This window comes from Cyanistes caeruleus, chromosome 2 (genome assembly GCF_971803275.1).
Source record: "Cyanistes caeruleus chromosome 2, bCyaCae1.hap1.1, whole genome shotgun sequence".
Classification (NCBI taxonomy): Eukaryota; Metazoa; Chordata; class Aves; order Passeriformes; family Paridae; genus Cyanistes; species Cyanistes caeruleus.
In genome coordinates this window covers 99,304,363-99,319,731 of record NC_141702.1, presented here as the reverse complement: position 1 = coordinate 99,319,731, position 15,369 = coordinate 99,304,363, and the positions used below count along the sequence as shown (strand labels likewise).

At 37.1% G+C, this 15,369-nt stretch overlaps 1 protein-coding gene across 12 annotated transcripts in view; it reads right to left on the bottom strand.

Moving 5' to 3' along the window:
- The window catches only part of KCNK2 (potassium two pore domain channel subfamily K member 2), a 131,121-nt gene that overhangs the window by 56,503 nt on the left and 59,249 nt on the right, over nucleotides 1–15,369 (bottom strand). For all 12 annotated transcript variants that reach the window (XM_086878661.1, XM_023922834.2, XM_086878663.1 and 9 more), the window contains one exon: nucleotides 5,319–5,436. In XM_086878661.1, the coding sequence (XP_086734787.1) occupies nucleotides 5,319–5,436 (118 nt within the window). The remainder of the gene's footprint in view (nucleotides 1–5,318; nucleotides 5,437–15,369) is intronic.

Here is a 15,369-nt window from a genome sequence, read left to right as displayed (position 1 = left end):
TCACCTCAGCATCTGCACTTCACTTTCTTTTGCTTGTTTCTTCTCTCTTCCCTTACAAATACATAAACAGAAATCCAAGTATTTACTCTCTGCTAAGCTGCAATCTTTCAAACTAAAACTTTTATGCTCATCCTCAAAATCCTTGTTTCTTCTTTGGTGGAACAAATAACTTTAAAAAGTAACATATTCTAAGATAAGCATGTTTCTTACTTTTCTGAACTAGGAGAACAATTTTTTCAATGTCATTTGCACATTTTTAGCTCTATGATTATCTGACATAATAGGCAATATCTCATTATGAACAATATTTGTCTTTTTGTAACGTCAAAAGTGTTTTGTATATTTTAGTTGTCAGCACATTATTCTATTACCTTGTATTTTAAAAATGCAGTGGAATGGTGCCAGAAAGGACAGTTTTAGCAGCAGGATTTTATTATTGTTCCAAGTCAACAAGCAATGTAATAAGACTTTCTAAAAGACCCTGTCTTCACATGTAAACCTTGTGTCCAACTAGTGGGAAAATGACAGAAGGAATTATTCCTTATAGTGAAATTGCATTTGAAGCTACATAACTAATTGCAGCTTTAAAAATGACAAATCAGGTTGAAATTTCTAGTCAAAAACATAAATCTATTTTTCAGTATCTTAGCTGCTTGCTATTTGGATCTGTTCCCTAAAGTTTAAATATTTACAAATGGTTTTTCTTTTTATATTTTTTTGTTGTAGGTTTGTTTGGGGTTTTTCTGGGTGGGGGTGTTGCTGGGTTTATTTGTTTTGTTTTGGGTTTTTTTGGAGTATTTTTTGTTTTGTTTTGTTTTTTTTTTTTTTTGTATTCACATTCCTCTGCACACTTTAATAATGATTGCTATGCTTTTGGACCCCAAAACCCCATATTCCCATAGCTAGCTGCATGATCCTAGATTAAAGACTTCAGTCATGAATGAGCTTCTCAAGAGGTTCAGTTTACAGTGAACACGAGATGTTGGGTTTGAAAGTCAAGAGCTGGTGGCAACAAAAGTAGAAAAGGACAAAAATAAATGATATGTTCTTCCTTTTTGGATTTTTTGGACCCAGTTTTTAGCAACTGTTGGGTTTGGACATCAATGGGGCTGCATCCTCCTGTAATACATTACAGGAGCTCTGTTTGAAAGGATGCACTCTGGCAAACCACAGCTACCAGCGATGTTGCTGGCACTGCCACCGTGCTCTCAACTGCCATCCAAGACACTCCATCTTCCAGGAGGCTGAATAAAACACTCTTCCCATATGTCTACCTTGCAGAGCTTGAAAAAATCATTACAGACTGAAAAAATCATTACAGACTGGCTGGAATGAGAGTGGAAATAATGCGGCTCTTTTAGATGAAGACTCATAGCAGGCTAGTAGAGGTTCTCACGATGCAGTTTCTTGTATTACAGAGGACACTCCATTTTTTATGTGCTGAGACACCAGACATTTGGGAAAACAACTTGCTGAGCTCAAGGCCTTGGCATGTCTTCTTTGTTTTTTCATTTTTCTAGACACAGGTCTCAGGCTTCAAAATGACAGGTCTCCTTCTTTACCCTGCAGCCCATACAAAACTCCTAAACACAAATCTGGGGGAAATTGGGGTGTGTACAGGTTGTGTCTGTATGGCCATTTCTGAGTTCAGCTACCTATTAATCCAGAGGTTACAAACCATGCACAGTGCCAGAAATGAGCTCTCAGAATAAAAAGAGGAGACATTAAAGTTATTTTCCCCTCCTTCTCAGCACTACCTCCAGCTTTATGATTAAGTTACCATTTTTCTTCCTTTTCTCCTCAACCCTCTTTTTTCTTTTCTTTGGTCATGTGGTCTTAGAGCAGGACTGACTGGATAATGACAGTTTCAGGTAGACAAAAAGAGGTTCCTTTGTACTTTGCAGCATGCACAGTATCCCAGGGAACAATGCAACAATATTTTTCATAGATAATTTCATATTCCTATTTCCCCCTGCTACCCTTTTCCCTCTAAGAGACTGTCTGAAACCATTCCATATGCACAGACTAATAATCATGTAATTTCACATCTCTTTGTTGAGATGAGGTATATTTGTTCTGGAAACATATTCACAACCAAGAACACCTAACTAAGCCAGTCAAAACTATAACCCTTCCTGAAAAAACTTCTGTGCTGTAACACAGTAGGAAAGGCAATGCTAAAACCGAGGACCTGTTCTAAAGAAAGCTTTGTGAAACTGTTTGATTATGACTCTCAACTAAATCCACTTTTTAGAAAAGACCTAGTGTCCCTAAAGGATGTGGAATGATTCACAGGAATACGTCTCAGTGGTATGACAGGAGAAGAAGTAACTTTATTTTCTGACTCCAGTATTTATAGATTCTTGACAATGACCAGGTATTGGATAGCTAAGTTACTACCTTCCCAAGCACACTGGTCATGCAAAATGTCCATCAAAGACATTTCTTAGAAGGAATGTGTAAGCACTTATGTTTACAGTTACTTTCCTGGGAAAGTAACTAAAACTATGAAAACAAGATCAGAAGGCTTAGTTTTCAGGGTGACAATCTAGTAGCAGTATCACATCATATTCTATTCAAACTGATCTTGCTAAGTTTATATTATGCACTGTAACATTTATTGAGTCACGTGAAGGATTATAACAGACTTCAAAAAATGTTACATAAATACTAAGCCATGTTTTCTGAAGTGTTGCCTCTGTTTTTGTGAGCTGGCTTTGGAACTCTAAGGACATAATGACACCATCAGAGGGCCTTTCAGAAACCTAAAGGAGATCCAGAAGATGGTTCTAGTCTGCTGTCAGCAGCCACCAAAACAGACAGTCAATATTTTTCATGTCAGTGTTCAACACTACTGGGATACAAGAAGAACAGTAACTTCAAAACAGTAATTTATTGCTTAGGCAGATGCTAAAGGGTTTATTTATTATCCTCTCTCCCCAGAAACCAAATATTTGTGGGATGCAAGTGCTACTGGCAATAAAGAAAAGCTTTGCTTTCATTAAAGGAAGGTTTGAGAAATTCTATTCATAGACTACTGGTTCCATTTGAATGTCTTAAAATCTTAGATATCACCAGGAAGAGTGTGGGCTAAGTGACATGGTAAAATTATAGTAATAAGTAGTTTGGAAAGCTACAAAATCTGCTGCAACACTGGAAAACTATCACTGTCTCTAAATGGTAGTAATCCCTTTTCTCATCTGCAAGTACTTCTTAAGGTATACAGACTAAAGGCCATAATCTTTACAAATTTTATTCATATTTATCAAAATACATGTACAAATTATTTCTCTAAAGATGTTCTATGAATTTATAAGGTCCTGTCTTTGTCCACAGAGAATATCTGTGGCATTTGTCTGAAACACATGGCAGCTCTCTGAAGATGTTCATAAACCACATTTTGACTCTCTTGAGAAATTGAGTTATTATAATACCCTTTGCTCTCTAACTGGAAGGAATGGCTCTATTTTCAAAAAGTTACTCATATACGAAAAGGTATTGTTCTGAACTGAAAGCGAAAAAATCACTTGCTGGCATATAATGACACAAAGATTAAGGGAAAGCACTCCCAGCTGCTCTGCTCACCAGCATTTTCCCAGGTAATTCACTTTTCCACATGCTTTTCACCACAGCATCACCTTCTGTCACACCACAAGCCCTGTCAGCCATGGAAGAGGTGGTTCACAGCATTGAGACAGCACCAACCATGCTACAGCTTCCATATAAATTTGCTTTCCTTGGATCCTGAGAAAAGCTTAAAAGTGCAGCTGGCTGTGAGCTTCGCATCAGAAAGGGTCCATGATGAAAGAAACCCAGTCACTCCAAAGCCAAAATATTTTATGGAAGACTTCTGTTGTCCATTTTTTTCTCAGGCTATCACAAAACCTGAAACAAATATTTACTGTTGCCTAGTTTGACCTGCTTGTGACAACTCTGGTTTGCAGAAATGACTTTGAATTGAAATATTAATTTTCAAATGTATTTCCTATTGAGTTATCTTGCCTCTTGGGAGCAGTGGATCAAAGGCCTGGATGCCTTTGCAGATCACTGCTCTCTTCTAAGCTGGACTCACACATGGCTTAGTAGAATCAGGTCAGTAAATTAAATCAGAAAACACTATGATTTAGAAAAGCCTTAGTTTTAGTTGGAAAAAAGATGGTGAGACAAAATGTTCCACTGCTTTAAAATAATTTTTTAACTTTTAATTCCTTGAACACTTCTCATATGGTAGCTTTTATCCTTATTAAAAGGTAAAGCAACTATTATGCCCTTTCCATAGGACCATGGATGCTTACAACATAAAGTCGAGTGCTGTCCAAGGAGGATAACATTAAGACTTGATCACAAAGCTATCTTTTTTTTTTTTATGGTTATAACCTTTAATTTTCATTAGATTTTTCAATACCTGAGGGCTTTTATCACCATGATGAGGTACTACTATAAAATCAGTAAGTTTGCTACAAATCAAGCAGGAAAGAATTTCTCTGTTTCACTACACCTGTGTTTCAGTTACTCTAGATGTGGAAAAATATCACATAGGCACAATGTTCATACATATAAATGTAGACATGTTTACACTCAAACTCACAAAAAATATGGTACTTATGCACTTCTACATAAAGAAAGAAAAAGGGTCCAGACAATACTTGAAAAGAACATCCTCTCCCATCACAATATGCATATAAATATTATGTAGTGGTAATTATTGCAAAGATGTTACAATTCCTTATATATTACTATCAAAACTTTTTTCTCATTATTTCATCTTCAAATTTCCATCTATCTTTGTTAATGCCCTTTTGTGAGCTATGAGCTACATTAAATTTTTAACTCCATACCATGTGTGCAATATTGTAGTCAAAGGGAAGAAATCTAAATATCTAACGCTGTTTCTTTTTACACCTGCTCAGAGGGATAGTGACTCTTTCAGAATTAAGATAAAATAACAGCACTGAATGGGAGAACACAGGCTTTAAATTCCACACAACTCAGTCATGGTTTAATGCACATGTTCTTTAAATCATGCCCTATTTAACAGTTGTGATTGTACAGTTGACCAAATTCTCCCCAGAAAATATTTCCACAACCTCTTCCAGTCACCTGAGAGAAATGTACAGCAACATTTTTTTTCTATAGAAAAATCACTCAGCTAGGGCTCCTTTACAGACAGCTATTATTTCTGGCCCTGCAGCTAGAAAATAACTCTCTACTTAAAACAGAAGATTTGGAAGATTTACCATTAACAGATATATACACATACTGGAAATCAAAAGAGTTTCAGCTCATTGACTATAAAAAGATAATAAGCTGTGTCCTACCTATGGTGGTAATAACAGTGCCAGCAAAGAAGAAGGAACTTCCCAAGTCCCAGTGACTGATCTGAGCAGATGTGTTTCCTATAGGTATGATTCCTGCATTTATTGCTGCCACTACTTGCTGCAAGTTTAAAAAGATTTTGTCAATATTCATGAAACAATTGTATTCATATATATTATAAGATAAATTGATTAAATCACTTATTTGATCCAAGCACTAAACCAGAAAAGGATCTTTGTTGCTTTGCTTGAGTTATATCACTCAATCAGGCCACAATTTATTCTTCAGCAGCCACTCCAGGCAATTCAGAAGAGCTGTAAAGTCCAGACCATTAGGGAGAATGCAAAATCCACAATATCTGTGATAGAACTATTTTAGTCAGAAGATAAACATGATTCTTTTTACTGCTGTAACTATTTGGTGAAGAAAAACATGCATTAGACAAAATTTATAATGAGAGTTTCCCACAATGTTCCTGTGTTATGTTAGGCAATCAAATGGACTTCTTTGAGAAAAAATGCCCATACATTGTTCTATATCAAACTGATTCCAAATAAAGAAAACACTTTTATATAACAGACAATTCAATAATTAAAGTGATTACACATACAATTATAAAATTTTCACTATAGCAACAAAAAATTCAACCAAATATCAAACATGCATATCTATACAACTATTTACTTCAGAAATGCTGTTCTTGAAAAATTCAGTTCTAGCAAATGAAGTTAACAAGCTTGCCACTAGTGACATTTTCATAGTCTCAAGAAATAGGAAACTTTTCCTTCTTCAGCAGCATCAACTACTGTAAATTCTTATTACAAACTATATTCCTGTTTTGTTATATCACAATTGCATATATATACTGGTATTTGAGTTAAAGTATTTTTAAACTTGCAATAAATATTTTAAAGAATACAGGTTTTCATTTCATTCTGAAACTTTAAAACAGGAGTTATTTCTAATCATGCTACTTATAATAACTGGTGTCTAACAAAAGAAAAACAAGAGGAAGCAGTACCACAAAGTAAAAATGAGCATTTTAACTAATTAGTAGTTCCAGCTTGGCAAAATGTACAAAAATAATTAGATACATAAATATATTTAGCGATAGGACAGACTAGAACCATCTTCAATTTTGGAAGTCTGTTGCAGAGGAACAGTGTTGTACAGTAGTAATAATTTTTTCAGTCTCAAAATACATTGATAACATGGAAATCAAAACATTTCTGTTACTAAACAGTGCCTGCAGAAGTCACTTGATCTGGACAGAGACTATGAAGTAACAATGTGGGATTAACTAGAGCATCTATATTTTATTATGGGACTCAAATCCAACATTAAATCCAGCTTAAATCCAACATTTCCAGGTTGCAATTTTCAAAGCTCAGATGCACAAAGTAACCATTTTGAAGTTCACTGCTGCACCTCTGCAGCCACAGGGATTTTGCTGCCAAGCCTAAACCATTTCCACCATCCAGGGTTGTCAACAAAGCCAACTGGGGTATCTTTAGACAAACTTTCAACTGCTTTCATTCTAACTTCCTTTTTTGGGTTTTTGCTTATTTAAATAGCAGAATGGCAGACATCAAAGAAGAAGTATTTTCAAACCTACTGAGGAAGGAGAAAAGATGGGGAAAGAAAATAAGGGGGAATAGAGTTTAATTTTCCTTTGTGTTGGAAGGATTAATCTTCTGCATTTGTATATGATGTACAACTTGGCAGGACCAAATACAGCAGCACTAATACTGACAGGTGTTTCCATCAGTGTAGGAAGGGACACATCAGACTAAGATGTGTAAAAACCATCCATTGAATTGATTTTATAATGTACACAGCACAACACAAAGATATTCCTTTGATTTACAAAGAAGTGCAAAACAGTGTGCTGAGCTATACAGAGCCCACTGAGTACAGCCTGAATGCTGCTACATTTCAGGGAACTAAGAACTGCCATCACAAGTCCTGGTACCTGCACATGGGCACACACTCTCCAGTGAGGACATTATATGATATAGCACTGGATCAATGTAATTTTTTGAACCATTCTTGTTTCATTACAGTTTCTTGTACTGGGTGAAGATACTACCCACAGCAATGAACCTGTTTAGACAGTCTAGCAAGACCAAGTTTTATACAAATCCAGATGCAAAATGTTTTCAGGGCTTTTATCATCACTGCATGTTTTTTAAGCTATATGTACCTCAAGGCCTTTTATATGAAAGGTGTGCCAGTCTAAACTGCTCAATGATCCACTCCAGCTACACATTTCCTGGCTTCATCTACCATACATACCTTTTTCCTGGAAAAAAAAAATACAACTTAACCCAAAACTGCCCAGAGAACAACAGATGGCTACAAAAGACAATTAGCTGCTATTATTATGTCTCTGATTTTATCCAACTGCTAATCAGGAAAATAATCAGGGTTGCTTTCAGAGATGCTTCCTTTTCGTACAGCCTCCTAAGTTCTGACTACGCACTTTAGGGACTTTCTGAGTAGGAGGCTGCATCTGCATCATGGTGTTCAGATTGGCTTGGGTGAATTGCTTTGCCATTAATTTATCTAACTACTTTTGGAGCTCACTTGTATTTTGCAAGCCAAGTCATTCTGTGGCAGTAAGATCTGCAAATTACTTGTGGATCATTTAAAATGTATTTCCCTTTTGAGAGTTTGTATGTGCTTCAAAGTAATTTTTTAAGTCCTTATATTATGAGGAACACTTGAATAGCAATTTCTGATTTGTCTCCTTCAAGAAATTAATGATCTTACAGACAACTCCGCTTCCTATTTCTTTCCAAATGGAAGACTCTTTCTTATTAAATAATATATTCACCTATTTAAACAAATCAGTTGTATTAATATACATATAAGTATTTTTAAAATAAGGGTTTTTTTTATTGCCAGTATTTCTCATGTATTTTCTTTTTACATTTACTAATTCACGTTTGTAAATGTATTGATTGTTTTAGGCATAGTTTTAGTCATAAAGGGCCAGATGATGCCTTCACATCATTGTTGGGCTCATTTCCAAACACACAATGTTATGCTTTCTCTTGGGCTATGACTGTGTTTGGGAGAAGCCAAATTAGATATCAACAAAGCTGCTGTATTTTTTTCCTTTAGAGTCATCTGTAAGAGTCTTCCTGACTAACAAGGATGACAGGTGGGTAAGGTTACTGGTTTACTCTCTTATAAAGTCTTTGAATGTTGCCTGCAGATTTTTCAGGAAGGGTGACTGCATTTTCAGTTCTTTGGATCAGAGGATAACTTCTCTTCCTTGTCTGGTCATCATAAGAAGATCCTCATCTAAGACTATTTCCAAGAAAAATTTAAGAAGAAAATAATAGATTGCATAACTCCTAACACATATTTCAGGGCAATAGTATCAGGGTAACCTCTTCCTGACTTATATCCACCGCACAAACTTACCAGGAGGATTGGATATTAACAGTTCTCTTGCCCAGAATAAAAATTCAGGCTCCACTGACTTCACTAAGGGCCAGAATTTCAGCCTTAGCCTTCAAGTAATAAGCTTATTATTCACTGTCAGAATTATCACATTCAGTTCTCTGCCACCTTAATTCTTGGTCTTTCAGCCTCTTTTCTGACTGGTGCCTTACTACTAGAGCAAACTTCATTTGTCATGAGTTTGACATCCATCTTCCTTCCTTCCTTCCTTCCTTCCTTCCTTCCTTCCTTCCTTCCTTCCTTCCTTCCTTCCTTCCTTCCTTCCTTCCTTCCTTCCTTCCTTCCTTCCTTCCTTCCTTCCTTCCTTCCTTCCTTCCTTCCTTCCTTCCTTCCTTCCTTCCTGCCTTCCTTCCTGCCTTCCTTCCTGCCTTCCTTCCTTCCTGCCTTCCTTCCTTCCTGCCTTCCTTCCTGCCTTCCTTCCTGCCTTCCTTCCTGCCTTCCTTCCTTCCTGCCTTCCTTCCTTCCTTCCTTCCTGCCTTCCTTCCTGCCTTCCTTCCTGCCTTCCTGCCTTCCTTCCTGCCTTCCTTCCTGCCTTCCTGCCTTCCTTCCTGCCTTCCTTCCTTCCTGCCTTCCTGCCTTCCTGCCTTCCTGCCTTCCTGCCTTCCTTCCTGCCTTCCTGCCTTCCTGCCTTCCTGCCTTCCTTCCTGCCTTCCTGCCTCCCTCCCTCCCATTACTTGAAACCTTTGGCTTATCCTAACTGACACAATAGTGACAGTAACTGTGCATTTTGAACCTAAAAGCAGAATCATGAAAGCTCTATAATCTGTACGGTCATTGTATGTTGCAGCCTTTTAACACTTTGTGCAATCTTAACATGGGAACTTCCTGCCTTATAAAAATTATTTTCCAATATTAAAGTTAACTGACCTCCTCAGTGGCAATTTTTCTAGTTTTTTATTCCATATACAAAATTAATTGGTTCAAAAATAAGTTTTGTTTCAACACTACATAATTGGTCAGCATTAGAACCGGGATGTGGACAGATTAAATTCTTAAATTATGCAGATTATTTCACTTGTTTTACCTTCCTCCAGAGTCTTTGTCTAGTACTTGTTTCATATGAGGTGACTAAGGACTGAGCAGAGGGTGAGTCACCCAGCACCCAGTCAAGGCCTCTATGCACAATGATTTTTAAAAAAATAGTATATGATTACACTTACAGTAATATGTTTTTCTTCTTTAATTATCTTTATAATGGTGGAAAAAAATTCAGGCCCTTTTTTTTTTTTTTTTTTTTTTTTGATAGTGAAGAGGATTGACATAAAATTTTGACATATTTAAAAATGTTTAGAGAATTCCCATTTTTTGAGTTAGGTGAATTCTTAGGCTGCCTCTGTACTGCGTCTTAGGATAGGCGTGAAGTGTGTCTCAGATCAAGTCCTCACTTGCACTACACCCACACATCCCAACTACTTGGCTTTGCAGCAACATTTGGGAACAAGCTTTAGTAGAGTATCAGAAAAAAGAGGCAGAGATGATTGAGCCCAGAGTGGATAAGCCAGGCATGACCAGAGTTCCAAAAGCACATAAGCATCACTTTCACACCACACATTTTTTTGCTTGAAATCAGAACACTGAGAAAAGGAGCATGAGAACACAAATCACATTTTAATTCAACGTCAGTTTTTCATTTCCTATATAATTTAGAAATACATTGTGCAGATTCGTGTTATTCCTGTTTTCATGCAGGCATCCCTTTGTAAAGGCCATGCTGAACTTTGCAGAGTAAGGCATAGAATACTGTAACTTTTCTTCTGTCAAAACAAGAGAGAAAACTGTCTTTTGAACAGCACAGTCATTTTCTGAGAACAGAAGACTATTCTAGGTCAGGGATTTATTCCTCTGGTGCTCTGACTCTGCAAGGAGTCAATGGCATTGACTGACTAAAGCCAGTCTTCTGGCCAGAAAGCTACATCCACTAAGGGGGTCTGCAGAGACACAGGAAAATAAGGAGAGCTTATAAAGTGTGAAGGCTGGCCTCTGGTAGTCAACTGTTGTCCCACATGGAAATCAGGCAGAAATAAGTGTGTGTCAAACCAGTCACTCCAATGCTCATCTCCTTGTTCCACACCAGGCTCTGAATACATGTTTTTGTACCATCTTCCAGTCACTTCACTTCTATGAAGTGATGTAACACAACAGTTCATTACTCTCAGCTCTTCTACTGAAAGATTAAAATAGAAGCACCTCAAATTATGGTTCTGATAAAACACAGTGTGTTTGCTTTCGTTACCCAGCTTGTCAGGAGTTATCTTGTGCTTCCTGGCAGTCACTTGACAAGTGATGTCAAAAAGTCAGATGTGCCTCAAAGTTTCTGAAAACCATTTCTCAGTCTGGATTTCTTCCTTCACTGCTATAGTTCTGTTGCCATTTGACAAGGGCACTCTCCCTTTACAGTATAAAGATACACCTCATATGGCCCAGCTACTGCACAAGTCCTGTGTTTTTATTTCAGCTTTGGTTTACAAGGAATGGAAATCCTAGTTCTCAGTTCAAAGGCACACCAGGATGCTTTTAACACTTAGCAAACAACTCTCCAGCCTCAAAACACATGGTTTTTGGCCTTGATGTTGAAAGAGATTGCAATAATATTTGTATTATAAGTCTGTGACTCCTTGTTTTTCTTTTTAGTTTGTACAGCATATGAGTATGCTCTGCACTGGAGACTAGTACCCCACATGCTGAAGAACTGAAGGCTTCTTTTCACAGTCTTTCACAGCTACTTAATCTAAAAACATGCAAAAACACAATGAATAACATTTCTATTTCTAAATAAGCATTACAAACTCCATGGGTTTCTATGTATATAAATTCTCTGTATGTACATACACATATATATGCGTGTATATACACATGCATGTTCAGGGAAGAAGGCTTTTCTTTGCTTCTTGAGATTACAGACTGGAAGAATTATGCAAACAGCTGTTCTGCAGAACTGACTTACTAATGAGTCATATCTGCCACCCTTTCTAAGACAAAAGCTGGCATTCAGATGCAATCAGCCTAAGCTGAGTTCTAGGTCCATAAAACTGTTCATCTGAAGGAAATGTAATCTTTACGGGTCTCAGCACCGGAAGTAACAGAAAAAGTTTGAGACCAATCTGCTTGAACAAAGAAGTGACAAAGGGCAGTTAGAATGTAGTTGTTATTCTCCCCCAAAATAATGCTCATGAAGGATAAAAACTGCTTTAAAAAAATCCTTTTGGTTTAACTACTATGTAGAAAATTACTATAGAAAAGGGAACTGTCCTGTCCCTGGAGGAAATACTCCCAGGCTAGAGAAAGTCTGGCAAAAACAAAATCCCTCCTTCCAGGAGCTGAGTACAGAACCAGAAGAGGGAGAACAGCAGGAGCCTAAGCAAGGAGTACACACAGTCCAAGGGCTTCTGCAACCCATTGAGACCCAACCACAGCAGGTGGGTGTCTGTGTGGAGCACAGGTCTGGGTAAGGGTGTGGTCAAACATCTTTCAAAGAGATCTTTCATTTAATAAATATTTCTCTGACCTGGGGATTCAGGTAGAATTGGAGGAAGAGGGGTTGTGGAAGGAGACAACTGCATTTGCACGTTTATTCTTGACCAGAGTGAAGCAGAAAGGAGACACAGACACAGCAAAAGAAAATGAGATGCAGGACACTACTGTACAAGTTAGAGCTGCCAGGACTTAGAGTCAAGAGTACATAAAGCCCAAGTGCTCTGATGGACAGACACCTTACTAAGAGCAGGCACATGCACAGGCCAACAACTCAAACTATAGCTCCTGTGCCTCATGTTTTAACTCCTTTATTCCTTAATTTCCTTTTTCATTGCTTTGAAAAAAACATTGACAGGCAGCTCTGCTACTGATATTTGCAGTTTGTCATAAGCTTCATAACTGAAATGCAGATGGCACATTAAAAAAAAAGGATGCAATGGTATTTTGGATCCTCAGATAAATAAATAAAATCTAGTGCAGCCTCAATTTCTTCTATGCTGATCTATCAATCTTTTCAAGGCTTTAAGTTTTACAAAGCATAAATGCTGCTTCCAGGTTAGGATCCTGACATGGGATGGTTTCTGCTTTCTTTTCCAGAGTCTGGAAGGAATTTCAAAAGGAGAGACTAAAAATATTTAGGGTTAACTATTTAGTGTAAACTGGTACATTCAAACTACCTCAAAAATTTCCTGTTTAGAGGACCTGTAAAATACAGCTCACATGACTGAAAATGTCTGCAAATGTTGTGCTTCAAACAATTAATAAAATTTGCTTCAAGCTTCATAGGTTTAGTTAATAAATTTTAATCTTGTTTAAATAAATTTTGTATTCTTCTGAAAACGAGACCTTTGCATCCCTGTGTTTTCCTAGCTACAAAAATTATACAGCATACTCAAATACCTTCTAATCCCTTGGAGAGAAAGGATTTACACTTCTTTATTTTAACAGTTTTCTACATAATCAGGGCTCAAGGAGCTTACCTGATCAAAATTAAATATATACCTGAAAAATTATTTTCAGGCAAAAATATTTTTTGTGGCTACAAAAGCAAAGGCTGCACAAGGCTGCAAATTGTAAAGAAGCCTCTAAAGGAGACAGAATCAGTTACTGGTAGAGGTGCGGCTTAATGTAGTTACCTACCTTCAACTATAAAAAAGAAGCCACAGCAAATACATACTTTAAAGTTATATATTTTTACAAGAAATTAATCACATAAGAAGCCATGATGACTTTCTGGTGATGCCAGTTTGAAGAACGAAACACTGCTCCCATGTCATTCATAATTATGTCAGGCTTCCCCCAAGAGAGAGATAAAGAGGGAAAAAAAAGCATTTGTCCTCAAGGGAGATTAAAAAAAAAATCCCTATTTTGGTCTCATTCATAATCTAAGAGATGAATGGAAAGAAAAGGGGCAATGCAGCTGACACAAATGTGAGATGAAAACAGGAATGGCACACAACTCTGGACCCCTGCACGGAGAGCTGTTCTCCCCATGTTAGACACAAGCCCACTCAGAACCCAAGGAGATCAACTTGTGGGTTCCACATTAATTCAGCTAATCCTGGTGGGCCATTAATTCTTTTGGTCTGTTTGTTTATTTTAAATGCAAGCACATTTTTGTGGGCATTCAGTTTTCAGAAGAAGCCACATACCCTGAAAGGGGCTGGATTTAAAACTCTACAAAAGTATTACTGCTGAGACAGCTTGGTGCAACACCCTGAAAACTTGTTCAGATTTGAAAATGAAGGCTTTATAAGACAAGAATTGCTACACACAGCACTTGGAACACATCAAAAGATTGTGCTTTTTAGTGTAAGAGCATTTTTTCCACTTGTTAGGGTTTCAGAATAAATATATTTGAAGGAACTTTCTGGTGAAGGAACAGGACATTAACTATTATTAACTTCTGTTCCATTGTACCTTTACTTGAAAACACTTCAGTAATTTTCAGAATTAATTCACTAAAATAACTATAATAATTCACAACAGATTTCTGGGACTGTCTAGATATTTAAAATAAGCAATTTTTTCTTATTTCCCTTTTTTGTATGCAAAAATAATGCATTAAACAACTTGCTTGGATATTAAAAGGAATTTTTTTTCCGTTTTGGTTTAAAAAGGTCAACATGAACAAATAACTGCTGAGAAATATATAATTAGGTGGTAATTACATAAAAAGCTGGTATCTTTTTTTTTTTTTTTTTTTGTCTAATCAGCTTTTTCTTTGGCAGGGGGACAAACAGTTGCTTCTAATTGCCAAGACATCCCACAGTACAAAATACTCAAAGTACTGGCCACATCCCTATGTCCCAGGAATAACATGAGTTCTGGGCAAGGAGAAAGCAAATTCACTGTTTTTTCATGCACCTTATTTCCTCCATAGCATCTTCAGGATCTTCTAGAGGGAATGAGGTGTATGAAACGACAGTAATGACAATTTTATGACATTGCTGAAATATCAAATTCAGTCAGGCTCACCCATTCCCAGAGACAACCCCAGGAGACGTCATGGAGACACAAGTATCCTGTGGCTGCACAGCACTGCATGAGGACACGAGTGCCACCTCAACATCAGCAGTGTAACCCAAGGTCTCTTTACATTTGCTACCACACACAGGTGCATAAATAGAGCAGGAAATTTTTCCAAGTTCTTGGCTATACATTTTGTGCATCTGAGTTTGGAAGATGTCTCTAACATTTTAAATGCTTAGCAGCAAGCTTGCTATAGGAAACAGTCAACAAACTAAAAGAAAATTCGAATTAGATTGAAATAATTAGATACAAGAGCTCCAGTTAGAGAATTATTTCATTCTTTAATGCTCATTTTTATTTGTGTGCATAGCTGGATTACTCCCAGGTTTCTATCAGCTTCTACCGACAAAAAGCTCAGTGGAGAGGGAAAAATTGTTGGACACAAGACATAAAAAATCCTCAGTATAAATGAAGATCAGGTTTATATACTTTGTCACACATTCATTAAATCCACACAGTCTGAACTACATTTACTCTTTTATTCTGTCACCTGACAATTACTTTGCATTGCATGGCAGAGCCAAGTTGAGAGCAGGCACAGACAGAGAAACAAAAACACCATTCATGATGAATTGT